Below are 20,604 nucleotides of genomic sequence, written 5' to 3'. Positions count from 1 at the left end.
GGGGGGGGGGGGGGTCAGCACCGGCAGGACACGCGCTTCGCCCCTCGCTGCGTCTGCACACTCAGCGAATGACAGGGTGGCCCCACGCCCGGGAATTAGAGAGCGCGCTAGTTCGACTGTGGCACTTGTGTGCAGTGCGTGGGCTGCTCAGCCATCCAGGACGCCTGCCATCGGAGCTGCAGCCACACCTCATGTCACTGCCAGGCAGCTGGGCCCCAGGGCATCCAGGGACACACTCAGCGTCTCCCCGCTGGACCGCGGCCGAGGTGAGGAGAGGGGATGGCATCCCTCCCCACCCTGGTCCCCGGCATCTCTCCTGGTCTGCCCCCACCCCTGGGTCTCCCCAGCATCACTCCAGCCCCCACCCCAGGCTGTCCTCAGCATCCTTCCAGCACGGGCTGCACTCTCAGAATTCAACTGGGACTGGATCCTCAGCGATCAGCTGGGTGCACAGGGGCCAACCGGCCTCACCGAGGAAGCGGGCCGGACCAGGACACAGGGAGTGACACGGGGAAAGCATGGCCCTGACAGAGATACATGGACCCAGAAAGGCACGAATAAACTCGCTCGCACACTGGCCGTGAAAGTCAGCCCTGTCATTCACTCACGGCTAACGTGGGCAGCGAGCTCCGCCCCTGGGGCCCCGGGCCCTCCTTCCCCCGCCCCGCCCCCATGGCTCAGGGGCAGGAGCTGCAGGGCGAGCACGTCACCTGGCTGTAGGTGCCGTCATCGTTGCACTCCGGGATGAACACCTGCTGCAGCTCCTTGCGGGCCTGCTCCTGGGTGTACTTCCTCTCGGCCACACACCTGGACACGTCTGCAGAAGGAGCAGAGCAGAGGCGTCACTTACGCAACCAGGAGTTGCACGGGCGTGAGTCACCAGCCGCTGGTGGGGCAGGGCGGAGGGTCCCCCGGGGAAGGACCACAGTCCTGCACGGTAAGAAGAGTGGGGTGTTCTCTGCACTTAACGAGCAGGGACACTGAGGCTCAGAGGTGCCACTCTGCTTATCTGGCTACAAGGTGGACTTTGCTTCCTGGAAGGTGAAGACGTCCTCTGTGGTGCGGCCAGCAGCAGACGGGCCGTCTGTGGGTCCAAGGAGCTACGTGAGCACACCCGCTCCAGGACACACACCGGGGACCAGGTCTAGAAGCCCTGCTAAGACCAGACCCGACACTCTGGCCCGCAGTGCAAGGTCTGAAGACCACACTGGCGAGGAAACGACAACAGCCCTTGTGTCTGTCAGGCTGTCCCAGGGACTCAAAGCCATACTAAGGTCCTGCCCCCTCCACCTGCAAGTGGAAAATCTGACAGTAAGTCAGATAAAAAGTCCAATATCCTTAGCCCTCCCCCAACTCTGTCCCACATTTTCAGGCATTTATGTTAACATCGTTGTAACATAATTCAGTAAAAAGTGCTACACTCTTCATGCTCCTCAGGAAGCGATCTCCGGGGTCCCCATAAGTTCGCAAAAAAGGAAGAGTCTAAACACATTGGAGTGTGTCTCATCTCTCTCTGGACGCCAGCAGTTTGGAGACAGACCCTCAAAAGAGACCCAGAGACGCGTGTGTGCGCGAGGGACACGCTGGCACGGGAGTGAATCTCCACTATCGTCCCCACAGCCTGCAGCAGCCTGCCCGCGAGCTCTGGGACCCTGCTGTGATTGCCGGGCCTCCAGTGACGGCAGCAGAGGCGTGAGGCCCGGAGCACCCCAGCACGGCGGACGTACAGAAGCACCTGTGTGCGTCGTCCACGGGCGTTGAGCCCCAGGACGCTGCCGCAAGCTCATGTTTCCCTTCCTTGGGCCACCATACGATGTCACCCATCCGAGCTTTCAGACCTGAAAAGAATGTCATTCCCAATTTTTCTAAAGTGTTTCCAGATTTAAATAACAAGTTGTCGGGATCTTAAAGGCCCTCTGGACTCCGAGAGCTGCTTCTTCAAACGTGTCCACTGGCCAAGATCTTTAGATGGTGACTTTTGATTGCCTGGTAGCAGGAACTGCTGGCCATGCCAGCATGCCATCTGGGCACCCGCTCCCGGGCTCTGGGCCGTGGCCGCAGCTCCGGCGGCAGCCGTGTGCTGAATATAGACTCTGCCGCTGCGCAGACTCGTCCTGGGCTTCGGCGGGGCCGTGGGTTGCAGGCTGCACTGTGTGTCACAGGCACGCACCCTGCAGAAAAGAGACTTCCATCCAGGCTCCGCGCTCACGTCCCGATCCACGGTTTGGCCTGGCCAGCCGGCACTCACCAACATGTGGTTTTAGTGCAGTCTGTGTTTTAGCCGAGGACAAATCACTGCTTTGCTGGACTTCTGTCCTCGTGTTTTTAGTATAACCTGTGGTTTGTCTAAAAGGAAAAGTGATACGGCTTCCAGCTTGCAAGGTCTCCACCAGGGTACAGACGGAATTACAAATCATTTCTAATATTTGAACTCTCATGGAACATGCCAAAAAAGCATAAATTCTCCAAACAACTCGCGGACCTTGTTCCTGGCTTGGATGCCTTCCTTAGAAAACTCTGCCCTTACTGCTGATCGGCTAGTCCTCAAGCACGCAGCTCTCACCTCTGATGGAAGATTGCATTCCCAGTTCGCATCCGGCACACTGCCAGCTGTGTCGTCCCAGGAAGCAACCCTGCAGCACAAAACTGTGGGGTCCGTGGCAGCCGTCCCTTGAAAATCAAGGTGCCATTTGTCTACACCACCTGCTTGTGCTTCTGACTCTAGATATTCTAATCAGGGTCTTTACCATCGAGAAGGGGCAGCAGCCCACCGGATCAGCTCCACTGGAATATGCAGACACACCAGGAATTTCCCTCAAACTGTACCATCTCCCTTCCGTTCTCTGCAGTTCGTTACTTGTTTTATCGGGGTCAGAACACGTCTCATGAGATCTACCTGTTTGTTTAGCAAGCAGCTCACTGTAGGTGCCGCGTCCCGTGGTGACCCTGGGGGGTTGACACTCTCCCCTGCGTCCTTCACGGCACCTTAAACCCTGACATGGCTGACGTAGGCACACTTGGGCTAAATCAAACGTCCCCCTTTACAGAAATCCTGGTATTAAGCACAGTGAAATGAGAGGCGAGACTGGATGTTTTTCTGGGTGGTGACTCGGTCTGGAATGGCTACCACGTGGTTCTGACTTTGAGGCTGGGCTCTGTGCTGAGGTCCAGACAGTCCTCGCTGCTGCGTGCTCGTGACCCAGCAGAGGCCCAGCTCGGACGGGCCTGGCCTCAGAACGGGGGAGCTGGACGAGCAGAGTCTACCAGACAAAGGAGGCACGCTCTCCCGGGGCGGTGGCCACAGAAATGCTGGTCCTACAAGTGACATGCCTCTTATTTGTATTGGCATCCAGTGAAAGCAGACACTGTGTTTCAAAGGTTGCAATATTTTATCCACCCATAATTTTGAAGGCCAGACTCTGAGAAAAATTAAGGATTCTGTGCTGCAAAGCTCTTTGCATAAATAGAACATTCTTTTCCTCCCTAATATAGGTGCTATGCTGTGATCAAAGGCCCCCAGAACAGGCAAGGTGCCCCATCCACCCTCCACCACCAGGCAGCGAGGGCAGCGAGGGCCGAACGTCTGCCAGAACCACCCCTGACCACAGCACCCCAGAGCTAGAGGGGAAAGGAACAGAGTCTCCCTTTTAAATGACCATTATCAGTTTAAATGCAGAAAGACAGAAACAAATTATAAGAGGAAAACCTTAAGTCCATAATTGGGGTTGCCAAGTCATACAGGAAAAAAATTAGATGCACTACAAACTCTTGCAAGGCTATAGTGAAATACTCAGACAGGGTTTACAACATTGATACAGAAGAAACTGATGGCAGCACCTGTGCGGTCTGATAAACAGGAGCACCAGGCATCAAAACGGACCCCCCCAAACCATCAGCAAGTCGCCGTCACCCGAGTCTGAGTGCAACCTTCCCCGGACAGACAGCCCGACACTGAGATTCTCCCGGCTCTGCTGATGAACTAATGCTTCGAGAATGTAGGTACTGCTAGAGCAGGGGGAAGAGTTTTTTCACAGAACATTCCAAAAAGTTCTGCTGTGTTTCTGATTACAGCTTGAACATGACAGCAATGGTGCTGCCTCTCGCCGTGTCGGCTTTAGTCCGTAAGGAAGGACATTTCTAACATCAGACCTACTAGAGCACCATAAGGGAGGTAAGGCAAACATGACTGGTGCAGGGTTTCTGCAAGAGACAAAGGCAGATATAATTAAAAAGTCCTAGAACACCTCCTTACGTCATGGCTGTCTCAGAAAGCCTGCTGTGGGCAGAAGACGTGCAGCGTACACGTGGCGGGTAGCACTGACAAGGACCCGCCTGAAGACTGCCCAGAAGAGTCACATACACACACACGGACACACACAGATACACGGGCATGTGCACACACCACCCACACATGTGTGCACGCGGTGTGAGCACACACAGTTATGCATGTGCGCACATACAGAGATACATGTGTGCATATGTGAACATGCTCATACACACATGTGCACATGCAGATACACATGCACGTGGAGGTATACATGCACGGATGACACGGACAGACAGGCATACACACATACACGTGCCTATATCCTGCATAGACTTCTTTTATAGAAATACCTGTTTTATTGAAGAAAATTACAGCAGGCTAACAATTGATTTACACTAACCGGACCACACCCTGATACCGACGCTTTCTGTGGGGTCACAAAGCCTCCTGGTGAAGCCCCAAGAAACACCCGGGTTGCTCCAGCTTCCCAACAGCAGTGCCACCCGAAGCATAAGCTAAGGGCAGGTGAGGGAGCCTCCCAGCCTGTTTCTTGACCCTCCACAGTAAATCATGTTTGTCTGGTTCTGCCACGCTGTTTTAGAGACGAGAAGGCTGGTGCACACCCCAGCTGGTCGGTGAGAGACCAGCAGGTGCCCCGGCTCAGCACTCCCGCACAGGTCTGTGACTCTCGCCTGCAGTGGGCTGCACAGCGCTAGGCAGCCTGCCGGTGCGGGTCCTGGTGTCCCCCTGACTCCACTCCCGCGGCGCTGGGGCTCTGAGCGCCCATGCAGAGAACAGGCAGAGATGAGAGGCCACACCGGGAGTCAGGCTGCAGGGTACTTACTGGTGTGGAGCCTACACCACATCTTAATAAAATTAACGTAAAAACGGAGGGCGTTCAGAGATGGCAACACCCCATGCAATGGGGAGTGGCACACAGAAGCCCTACTCGAAAGCCTGGCTGGTTTCAGGGATGACAAGCCGCTGCGGGTTGCCACTCCACACTGGACGGCCGTGGACAGACACAGGTGTGTACCGCTGGGGCTGCCCTCCCGTGGGGTTTGGCGGATCGCGACGGAGCCCAGTGTCACCGAGAAGCCCCTCTGTAGGCCTGGACGGCACGTCCACAGAGGAAGGCGCTGGCGGCCGTGGCAGTTCTGTCTGCTCCCAGGCCGGGGGCTCTGCTGTGTGTTCCTCATCGTGGGAGGGTCCCCTGCTGCCCACGCATCTGCTACAAGGGAACACCTGTGAAGGTGCCGCCCTGAGCCCAAAGTGGCCACGCGTCTCTGCAGAGCTACAGGGAAGTTTCTGGGGCAGGTGGCAGAGGTGAAGGCCTCAGCAGGGCCCTCACGGCCCTGGGGAAACAGGCCTTCCCAGGACAGTGTGAAGATACAGGCTTTGTCCCAGCAGCCTGCCTGCGGACGGAAGGCCCCACGAGCACGTGTTCAGCCTTCTACACCAGTGATCACGGTTGGTCCGGAGAAAACTGTGTCTGTGTCATTCGGGTTCTCAAAGAGAAAGAACATGATGCCACAAACTCATCAAACATGCAATTATCATGAGTAAGAACCACTCATCTGTTCCTGTTGTGAGGACGCAATCTGCCTCCACACTGACACCGCGGAGGCCCGCGCGACGTGGGCTCGCCATGGGCTCACCGTGGGCTCACCATACCTCGTGGGGGGCCCGCCAGGGGCTCGAGTGGCTCCCGGAGACTGCAGCCTTGCTCAGGCGGTCACACCGAGGACTACAAGACGCTGGCAGCAAACACGAGTGGGGCAAGATCAGGAATGTTTTGTAACAGTGCTCCTTTCCTCAGTCCTGGGAACCCCCAAGACGACAGATATCCGTGATCGCTCTGTTTCCAGAAATCTCAAAGTAGTTCCAGTGCCTCCTGGCATTTAACTGTTCTTCTTCCTTTTTTTTTTTTTTTTTTTTTTTTTTTTGGCTTTTTTACTCAATGCCAGAAATTTTGTTGAAAAGAAAGACAGCTCCAATGGTCTCAGATCAAAAGAAAAGTATTAATGTGTTCACCAAGTTCTGAAAACACAAACTCCACAGATTTCTAAGAAAAATCCATCAGCATAAACCACTGCGTTTCTATTCAAGGTCAATGGTTAAATCATAACATCAAATTCATAAAACATTTAATCCAACTTAATTAACTATGGACTAAAATATTTTAATTGTTGTTTTCAAACTAGTATATTCAAAACAGGCCTACGGAACTGTCACCTCCCCACCCCCGTCCATGAAAATGCCCTCAAAATATGCAGCTTCCCGTCCGTCGAAGTGACACTGTGACGCACTAGCCTCTTCCAACACCAGGAATAATTCAGAGGAAAGATCTGGACAGTTACCGGTATCACGTGAAGTGGTGTAAGGGTGTGACATTCGGTCTTGTGCTCTCTCCTTCCCACTCAGAGAAGCAAGCTTTTGACCTGGCTGTGTCGTCGAATCTGCCGTATTTGTGCCCATAGAGGACAGAAGAGGGTCACAGCATCATCTGCCCCGTGGCAGGGGCAGGGATCCCGGTCTCTGGGCCCCATCCGCACCTCGACTCACTTCACCTCCTCCATCCCCAGGAACCGCTTCCTCCCCGTTGGCACCCTGGACAGGCTGGGGGTGTTGCCTGCTGGACATCGGGACAGGGGGGGTAAGTGGCTGGGAAAACATGCCAGCCTGTGCGAAGGAGCCCATGCTCTGAAAGAGGTCTGCCTCCTGCCGTGAGCCAGGATCCAGGCCGGGGGCTGCTTCTGCAGGAAAAGTCAGATCGCGGATTGGAAGCCCATTTTCAGGGTACCCCCGCATGGTACAGAGTCATGTCCCTCTCAAGATGAGGGCTGAAAGGGGAGCCTTCAGAGCCCCCGCCCTGTGCCCCGAATCTGCCACAGCACACGTGCACGATGCCCGGCACGGAACCCAGTGCGGAGCTTGATCTCACAACCCTGAGATCCAGACCTGAGCTGAGCTCAACTGAGCCACCCAGGCGCCCCACCCAGGAATTTTAAAATAAATGTGTGGCTGACAATGTCTCTCTAAAGTAACTTTAATATTTGCCACCCTTGGTCCCTGAAGCCCCAAGTAAACATGACTTTGAAATCTATATTCTTGGGGCGCCTGGGTGGCGCAGTCGTTAAGCGTCTGCCTTTGGCTCAGGGCGTGATCCCGGCGTTCCAGGATCGAGCCCCACATCAGGCTCTTCCGCTGGGAGCCTGCTTCTTCCTCTCCCACTCCCCCTGCTTGTGTTCCCTCTCTCGCTGGCTGTCTCTCTCTCTGTTAAATAAATAAATAAAATCTTAAAAAAAAAAAAAAAGAAATCTATATTCTTTTTATTTTTACCCTTTCGATTTAATTGAACCAGCTTTTGTGAGGTGAGTTTTACTCCTACCCACTTCCCTTCGCATATTTTCTGTGTCACAAATTCATGGGATGACGTTTGTTCAGTGAGCTGAATGAGAACCCCGGCCAGGAGAATTCGCCCGAGCAGGGAGGCTGGTCCACACACGAAGACATGAACAAGGACGTTATCAAGAAGCAATGCAGCGTGGACCCCACAGCGGGCACAGCGCGCTCTGAATCTGGTTTCCACCCAGTGAGGGGCCCTCTGGCCCTGGTCCACCTAACCCAGCACAGGCGCCCACGGCACGAGCGCTAATGCAGAGGCCGTCGAAGACAACAGCTGATTGAGGTTGTCTAAAGGAACACGGCGGAGAAAGGAACATTAATTCAAATGTTACCGCCACCTCCAGAGCACGTCGCCAAAGCCATGCCAGCACGGGTGATTGCTTCTAGAACCTTCTCTGAAGACTAGAACATCTGATATTTGACTTATTCTTAAATCACTTCTCCTGTCTCAGGACAGAAAACTGAGATGCAAAACTACAATCAAGACATCGGAATTTTTCTCAGACTGATGTGTTTAGACCAAGAACACACAAAATAGACGCAGAGTAGAAAGGAAGAGAAGTATTTGCATGGAAGTGTCTTCTTTGATGCCACTTTTCCATAAGCTGTGGTCCTGCTGCTTCCATGCTGAGGCCCACTGCAAATCATTTCTTTCAATTCCAGGGTAGTTAACAGGCAGTTACAGGTGTACAATCTCGTGATTCACCAATTCTGCACATTACTCAGCCCTCATCAGGGTAAGTGTGCTCTTAATCCCCATCCGCTATTTCACCCACCCGCCACCCACCTCCCCCTGGTCACCGTCAGTGTATTCTCTGTAGTTAAGAGTCTGCTGCTTGGTTTCTGTCTCTCTCTCCCATTTTTTTGCTATATTCATTTGTCTTCTGTCTTAAATTCCACACATAAGTGTAATCATATGGTACTTGTCTTTCTCTGACTTATTTCACTCAGCATAATACTCTCTAGATCCATCCATGTCATTGCAAATGGTAAGATTCCATTCATTTTTATGTCTGAGTGATACTCCATCGTGCATGTGTACACACCACATCTTCTCTATCCATTCATCAGTCTATGGACACTTCGGCTGTTTCTTTAACTTGGCTATTGTTGATAATGTTGCTATAAACATCGGGGTGCATGTATCCCCTCAAATTAGTGTTTTTGTATTTTTTGGGTAAATACCCAGTAGTGCAATTGCTGGATCGTAGCGTAGTTCTTTTTTTAACTTTTGAGGAACCTCCATACTGTTTCCAGAGTGGCTGCACCAGTCTGCATTCCCACCAACACTGCACGAGGGTTCCCCTTTTCTCGCATCCTTGGCAACACCTGTTGTTTCTTGTGTTGTTAATTTTAGCCATTCTAACCGGTGTGAGGTGATCTCTCACTGTGCTTTTGATTTGCACGTCCCTGATGATGAGTGATGTGTCTGTTGGCCATCTGGATGTCTTTTTTGGAGAAATATCTGCTCATGTCTTCTGCCCATTTCTAATTGGATTATTTGGGGGTTTTATTTATTTTTTTTTTAAGATTTTATTTATTTATTTGACAGAGACAGCCAGCGAGAGAGGGAACACAAACAGGGGGAGTGAGAGAGGAAGAAGCAGGCTCCCAGCAGAGGCGCCTGATGTGGGGCTCGATCCCAGAACGCTGGGATCACGCCCTGAGCCGAAGGCAGATGCTTAACAACCACACCACCCAGGCGCCCCTATTTGGGGGTTTTAAATGCTAAGGGTCTAAAATACATAGACTCTGAACAAACCCCGATGGTGGAAAGAAAGCCCTTGTGAACATGTAACCATCAGTTATGGGCAACACACAGGTACCTGTGTGTGGTGCCTGTGGACACGGACTGTCCCAGGCGAGCCCACGGCCCCAGCGTGGGTGCCGGTGCCGGTCGCTGTGGGGAGCCTGCGTCTACAGGCAGAGCTCTCCTGGGGGGTCAGCGGGAGCAGGCAAGGTGCTGACTTAGTCACGTGCCAAAGTGACTCGAATGTGTCAACCTCAGATACACTGTATCACAAAGGAAGGGAGAGCAGGTGACTCAGAGCGTGGCCAAGCGTGGACCCGAGACAAGGACCACTGTGGCCAATGGACTTCCACCTTGCTGAGCGGCTGCTGGGCCAACAGAGCGGAAACTCTTCTCAAAGGCGACGGACATTATTCTGTGTGGTCTTTTCTCTTAGATAACAGGAAAAAGAAGGTAAATCTCCTTCTGAACGCGACTCTGTTTGTGCTTGAAACATCAGCGTATTTTGCTGAGTCAAACCCTTCATTAACATAGGAAGTATTTCAATGTTTTGCTCTAAGCATGCTAGTTAAATCTAAATCTGATTCTTAAATCGGGATAATCAGAAATTACATGTGTAAAATGGACGGAAGGAGAATCACTGACAGTGGCTGCAGGTGTTGTGTGCACGTCCCGTTGGCTGAAAGGAGAAACAAGAAGGGGTAGACGGAACTGGTTCTAACTCTGGTGAGAATCCTCTTTGAAGACTCAGATAAATGTGTGTCCTGATAACATAAAATCTCCTAAGGAAAGAGCACGTAACAACTTTAAAAGATACCTCTGCTCCTGAGACAAGAAATTATCTTTCTTCCTTACACACTCTGAAAAAAACCCCACAAACCTAAAGCCCTTGAGATTTACATATAAAAATTAGCAAAGATGACAATAAAAGACATGAGCCTCATGTTAACAGCCGCTCGCCCCCAGCTTACCTCTGCAGTTCCCTCGATAAGCAATTTCCAGCTGAGGGTCTCTGCATTTGGCGCGCTGAAACTCGCAGCGAGACAAGAAGGTCCTGCCGTCCGACGCGCAGAGGGGCTTCTGCGAGGAGCCCCCACAATCCAGGCTGCAGTCCTTGTCTTTATCTTGATCAACTCGCAAAAACTTGGGGGAGGAAAAAAAAAGAAGCCAGACAAAGGTAAAGAGAGGTCCTGCAGAGTCACGGAAAACAGAAGTCTGCCCGAGGCCACTGCACATCGGGCACGGTGCTGCCAGAAACATGGCGGGAAACCCTGAGAATCGGAGCCCTGGGCTGCCGGGGATCCCCAGAACCCACCCTCTCCGAGCCAGCCACTCGAAGTGGTGATAAAATTGAATATCTGCAGCGGGACGGGCAGGAATTCTGTTTTACCGTCAATATTTGCCCTTCCGTTTCTGAATTCGCTTGCTAGTCCCCTCCTGCACGCCCGGTCTTGCCGCCACCCTGGAAGTGACTCCCGAGAGTCAGGAGTCCACGGAGGGGGTGGGGGCAGGTCAAGCCCTTCTTGCGTCCTTGCTTGACCTAGCTTACCGTCTTCTGAATGAACGCCCGGGCCCCGGGGGAGGCTGCTGACTGCCCAGACAGCCTAGCAGCACTGCGCACGGGCACGCGTCACCCCAGCGCTGAGTGGACACAGAGGTCAGGGGCCTGCCCTCACCCAGCACAGCAGGTGCGCGCGAGCACAGGACGGGGAGGAGCCCCTGAGACGGCCCAGCAGCCCCTCCACAGCCGCCCGCGCTCCCTTCGTCTGCTCCAGGGTCACCATCCTTGCCTTGGCTCCTCCTGATGCCCGGACACAGCACCGCAGAGCCAGCCGTGTCCTCCAGGGGCCCTACCCCTGCCCTCCGTGGACAATTCCACTCCACACGGACCTGTCCAGTCCTCCGTCACGCCGGCGGAGCGGCAAGCATGACGGCGGGTCTCAGAAAGCACTTGGGACGGCTTTGTACTACGGGACAAATGGAATCTCCACGCGCTTTTGGTCACTGCTGTATCCCCTGCCCCAGAGGTGTTTTCTCTGATTTATGGACCATTAGCCATTCATTAAAGGAAAGCAAGCAAGGAAAAAATAGGAAACTGAGAGCTGTGGTTATTTTTTTTAAGATTTTATTTATTTATTTGACAGAGAGTGAGAGAGCACAAGCAGGGGGAGGGGCAGAGGGAGAGGCAGGCTCCCCGCTGAGCAGGGAGCCCGATGTAGGACTTGATCCCAGGACCCTGGGATCATGACCTGAGCTGAAGGCAGATGCTCAACCGACTGAGCCCCCAGGCGCCCGAGAGCTGCGGCCACGACCGAGTACTGCATGGTGCTGGTTGGCCCTCTGAGTGCTGTGTGTACTGAACAGGTTTGTCATTGTTTGTCCCAGTAATATTTATGGAGGTGGAGAGAGCTGTGCTCAGAACAGCCTGTTCCCTCTCAGAGTCCAAGCTGGGGGAAGAGTAGGAATGGGGTTCGGAAGCTCAGGGACTCTCATCCACTTGTTCCTTTATCAGTACAAGAAAAAGAGGAAATTCGCAAATTTAAGATACTTCATTCTTTAAAAGGTACCATACTTTCCCCGTGAAGCTCTGGGGGTCCTCACTGACACTGTTTCCAGAATAGCCCAAGGCTGACGCTGAGACAGAGCGTGGACGGAAGAACGGACCCCAGAGGGAGTCCAGACAGGGACTCGTGCCCTCGATCGGGGTCCTGGGAGGGAAGGGCCGAGGGTACCTGGGCCAGGAAGGTGAGGCATGGATATCCCAGTGTGTCGGAGAGGCTAGGGAAGGTGGTCCTGTCGACATCCGGAGGAAGGCTCCAGCCAGGAGACAGGTGGGGGCAGCAGGAGGCTGTGGGGTCTCCCCTCAGTGGGGCCTGGGGCTACGGCAGGGACGCGCTGCTCTAACTTGCCCGAGCTCAAGCAGCACACCCTGATGTTTCCTGAGAATAAGCTCACTTGCTAAAATGATCTGTGCTTATTTCAGCCAAGAGGCAAGTGAAGACAGATCATCGCTTTCTCACGGTCACGCAAAATGCTGTTCTTTTACTTAAAAATGGGCAAAGCGAGCCCATAAGAACATTTGATTCAATTCCATCTCTATGGAGTTTTAAAGCCCGTTTTTTTTCTCTTTGCTCCAAGTGTGTTTTAACTTTCTAGCCACAGAGGTGCGCCCTGGGGGGCCGCCCAGCTTCTGGGAGATGCTGACAATTCAGCCTGGTGTAACTCAGGAAGTGTGTCCACTGAAATGTCACTTCCAGTGTAACGGAGGTTTCCCACCTTGCCTCATTCCTCCCTCAGAGCTCTGGGGAGTTCTGATACATAGCCCGTAACTGGGCCCCAACAGTGCAGCATCATGCGAGAGAGACACACAGAGACAGACAGAGGGACAGACAGACAGAAACAGAGACAGAGAGAAACCGACAGAGACAGACAGACAGAGACGGGAGACAGAGAGACATTCAGAGACAGAGAGAGACATAGAGAAACAGAGGTAGAGAAAGACAGAGATAGAGACGGAGACAGACACAGAGACAGAAACAGGGAGACAGAAACACAGACAGAGGAACAGAGACAGAGAGAAACAGACAGAGACAGACAGAGACGGGAGACAGAGCGCCTGTGAAACAAGGAGCCCCCCTGCACCTGCGAGGCGCTCAGGACCAGCCCCACCCTATTAGCCACGCCCATCCCTGCTTCTGGGAAGGTGCTGTCACCCAAATCCCACTAAGTCTGAGGTGTAAGAGGTGGTCTATTTGCATTTCCTGAAACCCTAAGTTAGGAAATGCAGTTTACTTATGGTAAGACATCGTAATTATCATTTTCTCTGAAGAGAAAGACAGCTTCTACACCTTACCATAAAAAAAAGAAGGCCTAGCATTCAGGCATTTGGAATTTGACCATAATTCTTGATAATTTAATGGTGTAGAACTAACAATGGAGCTTTTCTTTGTCAGAAATAAGAGAACACACACTTTACGCACGTTTCTCTCCCTCTCACTTTTAACAGCAGTTATGTTCCAAGGGAGACGGTGCACGGGGGAAAATGAGCTTTTACCCGGGCTGTATTCTTTAACAAACAAAGCCCGTTAAAGGAAAATAAAACAGCCCTGTTTTTTTAAAAGATTTTATTTATTTATTTGACAGAGAGAGAGACAGCCAGCGAGAGAGGGAACACAAGCAGGTAGAGTGGGAGAGGAAGAAGCAGGCGCCCAGCGGAGGAGCCTGATGTGGGGCTGAAGGCAGATGCTTAACCGCTGTGCCACCCAGGTGCCCCAAAACAGCCCTATTTTAAAGAATTCACTGTTTATGAAAAGAACATAACTTTGGTTGAGGGTCTTCAAACTAGTTAAGATAAAAGGTAATTTGCCAAATTTAGAAAGAAATCTGTTAGATATTGAGTGACACGAAGAAAGACCTCAGAGTCCCGGGGGTCCCCGTGTCTTTTATCTTGACAAAGCGATGCTGTGTGTCCACATGCAAGGACAGTGGCGGGAGGAAGCTGCAGAGGGTGCCCGTGCCATGTCTGGACGCCACACAGTCCTGCATGGAAAACAGGTAGGTCCGATGCAAATGGATCAAAAACACGGTCTATATTTTGCTTAATAAAAAGCAAGGGTGTAAGCCAGAGGGAAAGTTAGAACAAAACCCAAACATTGAAGAAACGGGTTAAAACACTCTTTAAATATTCATGTGAATGGATTTTCCCACATTGATATTAAGACTTCTATTTTTTTTTTTTTTACTGTTTATGCTATGGGATAGCGTTAAGAAATACATAGTTTGCAGCTGTAAGAGTCACAAAAGCAAGGACTTTCTAAATCAGAGACCACTGGAAAGTGAGTACAGCTTCTAAGTGTGTTTGCTTAATCTGCAGACGAGGCTCACCCTGCGGGTCGGGGGAAGGGACGCGCGGCGAGGGCGTCGGTGAGGCGCACCCGCTGGGGCGTAGGTGGGAATAACTTCAAAAGCAACCGAAGGACAGGTATGAGGGGGTCACAAACGAAGCCTGTTCTAAGGAGCAACGTCTCCGCTTTAAGCCCTGAGCTTTCTCAAATTCTAAGAGAGAGGTCGCTGCTTTATTAAACCAGAGAACCGAAGTCCACGATGCCAACGTGGAGACCTTGTCCCGTCTACAACCCGCACTTAGAGGGTAAAGTGAAGCCAGCAGGGCGCTTCTCCCAGTGCGCCTACCTCCGTAAGCACTCGCTCACTCTTGCTCTAGAAGCAGTACAAGCCGAGTCAGATCCAGCTTCAACTGAACTTTTCAAATAATTATTGAGTGACTGCTCTCTACCTCCTCTCATCCCCAGGACAGTGGGATTCAAAGGAGGGCCTGTCCCTGTGGAGCTTACGATTTAGGGGCTAGCAAATCTGGGACCAGAGAGGATCACCAGGTGATCTGGGACCACAGAGGGTCACCATGTCGTCTGGGACCACAGAGGATCACCAGGTGATCTGGGACCACAGAGGGTCACCAGGTGATCTGGGACCACAGAGGGTCACCATGTCATCTGGGACCACAGAGGATCACCAGGTGATCTGGGACCACAGAGGGTCACCATGTCGTCTGGGACCACAGAGGATCACCAGGTGATCTGGGACCACAGAGGGTCACCAGGTGATCTGGGACCACAGAGGGTCACCATGTCATCTGGGACCACAGAGGATCACCAGGTGATCTGGGACCACCGAGGGTCACCAGGTGATCTGGGACCACAGAGGGGGGCTAGCAAATCTGGGACCACAGAGGATCACCAGGTGATCTGGGACCACAGAGGGTCACCATGTCATCTGGGACCACAGAGGATCACCAGGTGATCTGGGACCACAGAGGGTCACCGTGTTGTCTGGGACCACAGAGGATCACCAGGTGATCTGGGACAACAGAGGGTCACCGTGTCATCTGGGACCACAGAGGATCACCAGGTCAAGAGGAGGTAGCAGGTTTTTCAAGGCAATGCAGGAAGCAAATGAAGGGTCAGCCCCTCTCTCAGGGTCAATGCTGAGGGGGTACGCGTGACAGGGGGACACAACAGATGGGACAACAGGTGTGGGGTGGGGTGACACAGGGGATGGAGCGGTGCCTCTGAGTACCAACCCCCAGGAGGATTGTCCATTTTGTGTGGGAAACCTACACAGAGCCCTCAGGGCTTAAAAGCCCCCGGGGGAAACGCAGTCCCCACACCCTCTATGAGAAGCTCAGGGACGAAGGTTCTGGATGCTCCTTATGGTCAGCAGTGACATGGAAACACACAGTCCAGACTCACTGTGATCAAAGCAGGAGCCTAGAAACTGTTATTTTTTTCTCTATTTGCCGTGCTGCCCTCACCACTGGCATGGACATAAGACTTTCTGTGAGTGTTTTTAGAGACTCCTTGCTGGCTTTTGGTCCCCTGACCCACCGTTTCCCGGAATTCTTCCAGCTCCTCTGTGGCCATCGCCTTCTGCCTGGCGAGGCTTCCGTCCCAGCCCACAACTAAGGATGGGCACGTACTGCGCTGTTCTGCCTGCTCGGCACGGCACGTCTCTCCCCTTTGCGCCAAACATTTCCTTTTTATATGCTCTCCTTGTCTGCTTCCGCATCAGTATTGATTTCAATATTCTTGTATTTCTGCTTCTTGTTAGCGCTTCTTGGACATAAGTCAAGAAGTCTCTTGGGTTATTAATTGTTCCAGGTTTATGTTAATTTGAGATTCAGTGAGAACTTAGTTATCATAAAATCCTTCTTAACAAAAAATCATGCAGATGGTATTACCTTAATACAAGAAGGATCTTTGGCAAAAACAAAAAAATCACATTAGTCAACATTTGTCATGACTCCCCAGTATCAGACCTGACTTGTCTGCACACGGCAGACTTGGACTCTAATTCCCTACAGGAGACTGCGTGCAGCGGCATTTCCAGCTCCAGGTGTCCCACCCTCACCTGAGGGTCTCACCAGGCTTTCCTTCACGTTATAGTGTTTACAGCGGGCTCACTGGACGCTGGGCACTGTCTCCATTAGTTCAGGGGACAACCAAGAGCCACTTTCTTATCCAGAATCCCAGGAAGAGTCAAGGACTATGCTTATGTCACAATTTACTTCTTCTTCTCGGGCTGCAGCCCATGAAACAGCACCAGGCTGGCACGTGGGAGACCATTTACACTGGACACTCAGCCGACTGTTCGGAGCCCATGGGACCACCGCCCTTACAGGCTAAAGAGATGTACGTTCATCTATGTGGCCTTGGCAACCCCACATAGTGTCCAGTCTACAGCTGGTGCTCAATAAATGCTTGTGTACCGCGACTCCGTGGAACTCACTACGGACTGGCTAGGGCAGATGGCCCAGGAAAGAGAAGGTGTGTGAGCACAGTGATGCAGGGTGCAGGAGAGGGAGAGAGCCGCCGCCGTGGACAGACACGTAAACTCCAGGCGGAAGGCACGGCCGGCGCGCTCTGTTGTGGCCTCATTGGAACAAACAGCCTGCCCTCTGCCCGGCTGCCCGACGGTCCGGCTGTCCCTCCGCCGCCCCCTGCGGCACAGGCCTTCTTTGGTAGACATTCCAGGCGTCTCCGGACCCAGGCACACAAACGCTCGAACGTCAGCTCTGCCCGTCAGTGGCACCAAAACCAAACCTTCTACCTGGAGAGCAACTCCAGGGACCGGATGAGACTTACATGAGAAGTGTCTACATAGAAAGAGAAGGGACCAAGCCCCTGCCAGACGCCACTTCCTAAACAGCCCCGGCTACACACGGGGGTCACCGTGGCTCTGTGTTGGCGGCACGACCGGTGGCGGGGTCACCAAGCAGACCCCTGGTTCCCCCGCCCCCAGAGACTCTGATCTGCAGACCTGGGGTGGAACCTGGGAATTCCGTGTCCCATAAACAGGCCACGCGAACGTGTGGGGGCCTGGCCTGCATCACACGTCCTCCACGCGGCAGGAGGCGCCCTCGGTGGCACGGCTGGCACCCGGCCAGGTGGCGGGGCCGCTGCGGGCTGTGACGGCCAAGCCTCTGTGTTCGAGAGGGGCTCCATGTGACCTGTGACTTCCCCAGCAGCCCCCCCGTTTTCTGAGGCAGCTGAACGAGCAACGGACGGCTGCTGTTCTCTTTGCGTCCTTGCTTTCCGTACAATATCAAACGCGTTCCATTGATGAAATGCCATTTTCCAAGGCGTCCTGCTGGAGTTTCTTTTTTGAGGCTCCTGTTCATTTCAAAGCACTTAGAACAAATTACACTAAAATACATGTTAGAGAGTGACCTGCAAAGCCGAGGAAATACAGAAGCTGAGATACCAGATCATTTGTTCCCTGGCCCGACCTCAGCGGGGGCCACGAACTCTGCAGGGAAGTCATTCCCACCGCAGGCACCACGAGGCGGAAGCAGGAGCTAGGACACAAGCCCCTGCTGGAAGCAACCTGCTCACGCCGCCGTGGGGACATCACCGCAGCGCCCAGAAGCAGACGTGAGGCAGGAGGCGCTAGGAAGCCCCACAGATGCTTACGACCGTGTTTGCGCTCTTCAACTGTTAGAGAACGAATCCCTCACGTCAGGGTCAGGGACTCTGCTGTCTCAACGAACACCAGGCAGGGCCCAGTTCTGTGTCCGCATCTAAATACCAGTGAGACCCACACGGTGTCCGGAACACCATCCACATTCCTTGCTGCATCAAATCCTCTTATCTCTGCCTTCTTTCTCAGACAAGACGTGTGCCCAACGGGGATTCTGAGAGTAGGGATGCTTCCCAGCTAACGGGGCAGCCATGCGTGTGGCTCCTGTCGGGTTTTCCTGACGAGTCTGTGCACGAAGCAGGTTCTAACCAAACAAGCCGGACAATGCGGCGTTCGTGGGACAGCCCCCTTGTATGCAGAACAGCAAGCATCCTGAGGGAGCTGGGTGCTCAATGGGAGACATGCGGAGGGGAATCCGTGGAGGAAAAGAAGGGACAAGAGAAGACCTTCATCTCTCCCGTGCCCATCTCTACCAACCAACACAAATCCACACCCCGAGTGAAAAAAGTCTGAGTCCCTTTCTCTGTAATAAAAAGAACCAAATGTCCTGTGCTCACACGCCAGGGGGCCAGTGCCGATGGAACACTGCCAGGGTCTGGAGGCTAGGTGGGGAGCTCTTGGGAGCACAGGTGAAGAGACCAGGGCCCTCAGGGGACACCATGCCCAGGTGCCTCATACAACTGATGAAGAGACAGAGGGTTCCACAGAAGGTCACCCAACGAGTCTGTGACACAACAGAAACCACACCGAGGACTCTGCACCCAGGCCACTGCTATCCACTGCAAGCACGCATGGCAGGGTCCTCGACCCAAGGGCGCCAGGGCTGGGTCATCTTTCTCTAGGCCTTGACCCCAGGGCTGCAGGATTCACCCGAAACACAGGACCTGTTTTCTAAAAGAATCCTCAGGGGGATGCATGGAAGAGGGGCTGGAGGACTGGCCACTCCTGGCCCTTCTGGCTGCCTTCCCATCCCCCGCTCCCATTTTCACCTTCTCCTGTCTAGAAGGGCATTCAGTCCTGGCTTATGTCTAGCATCATCAGAAGTGGAAAGTGGCTTATTCCCTCTCTCACCTTGGTTTACACATTAAAACAGATTCTTCACATTTTTTAACAGTCTTGGTTTATGTTAGGAGATAGCCAAGGCATGGGATCCTTCCAAGGGAATTCTCTTCACAGTTCTTTGAAATGTAGCATCCAAAACCTCTAATGCAGTCATACCACCACCAAAATTATCATCATTATTGAAATGCAAAGTACAATCTCTGAGATAGGTGGGAACGGTTCTGGAAGTCCCCCATTCACTAAGAGCTGGCTGCTTCTGTAGTCCATCAGCTGACACCTCTCACTGGGGAGTCCGTATCACCCTCCCCCAGGTGCTAACGCGGGAAGAACCAGCTCTCTGCTCTAACCTGCAGGCTTCACACAGTACCATCCCCACACCACCTTCTCCAGGTGCTAACGCGGGAAGGACCAGCTCTCTGCTCTAAACTGCAGGCTTCATACAAGCAAAAACGTCAGTAGAACCTGAAGGCTGGAAAGCCTGAGTCTGCACTCCACGCAAATCTCTGGAACACATAGCATAGTCTCGTCTCGAGTGTGGGTCCCATACAGTAACCGTTAGCCACGTGCAGCCACTTATGTTGAAACTGATCAAAATTAGATGAGACTTAAAATTCAGGTGCTCCTCACAGGGGAAGGGAGGGAAAAAGAAAACAAGACAAAGTCAGAGGGAGAGAAACAGTAAGAGATTCTTAAACCATAAGAGACTCGGTGGGGGGGATGGGGTAACTGGGTGGTGGGCATTCAGGAGGGCACGTGATGGAATGAGCCTGGGTGTTCTATGCCACTGATGAGTCATTGAACTCTGCCCCTGAAAGTAATAATACACGATATGTTAATTAATTGAATTTAAATAAATTTAAAAATAAAATAAAATAAAAATTCCGGTTTTCCTTTGCACAGCTGTCTGGCGTTCCCAGAGCCACCTGTGCGTCGAGCTGATGGCAGAGGACGGTGTTTCCACCACTGAGGACGGCTCTTTTCAACACTGCCATCTGGAAGCAAGGAGTAAAGGGATGTCAATCCCCCATCTAGCTCCCTAAAGCCCAAGTTTTTAGAACAGTTGCAAAAGGACGAATGAAAATCAATTCCACGGCTATATTCATAATGAAACAAATCCAAAATGCTGAGAAAAGAAGCTTCCTTTGAAAAACTTATGTTGACATTCACAACTTTAATTACAGAGGACAGAGAAATCCCTTACTCACAGGGAAGACGAAGTGGGAGATTTCTGCAGAGGGGAGAGTGGTTTCTGAGGGCCTCCACCGGCCACTCCGGGGCTGCAGGGAAAGAGCAGGGGCTGCGAGCGGAGCGAGGGGCAGCCGGGGGTCAGCGGGACAGCAAGCCCAGAGCGGGCTGCAGTGGGACAGGACGCTGTGACGCGGGCAGCAGGGGCTTCGTGGGGTCTGATGAGCACGGGGACATGTGGGGACACACACCCAGAAGTCCACGGGGCTGCTCCAAACCACGGCCGCGCTCCGTGCTCCTGGGGTCACTGCCCCCCAGGCATCTTCCCCATCCATGAGGCACCTGAAGCTTCGCACATACGTCACCCACACTTAACAGGGAAATCAAACATCCCGAAGGGACACAAAGAAAACCTGGGGCTTTCCCGAGGAAAACGTCG

General features: G+C 52.8%; 1 protein-coding gene across 3 annotated transcripts in view; it reads right to left on the bottom strand.

Annotated features, from left to right (window-relative positions):
- SMOC2 (SPARC related modular calcium binding 2) overlaps positions 1-20,604 on the bottom strand; it is a 155,574-nt gene that overhangs the window by 97,707 nt on the left and 37,263 nt on the right. For all 3 annotated transcript variants that reach the window (XM_040628071.1, XM_040628072.1, XM_040628073.1), the window contains exons 2-3: positions 10,397-10,568; positions 711-817 (exon numbers count right to left, since the gene is read on the bottom strand). In XM_040628071.1, coding sequence (XP_040484005.1) covers positions 711-817; positions 10,397-10,568 — 279 coding nt within the window. The remainder of the gene's footprint in view (positions 1-710; positions 818-10,396; positions 10,569-20,604) is intronic.

The sequence above is a fragment of the Ursus maritimus genome, unplaced genomic scaffold (genome assembly GCF_017311325.1).
Source record: "Ursus maritimus isolate PB19 unplaced genomic scaffold, ASM1731132v1 scaffold_13, whole genome shotgun sequence".
NCBI lineage: Eukaryota > Metazoa > Chordata > Mammalia > Carnivora > Ursidae > Ursus > Ursus maritimus.
The sequence above is the reverse complement of the archived record's forward strand: the minus strand, read 5'-3'. Positions and strand labels throughout refer to the sequence as shown.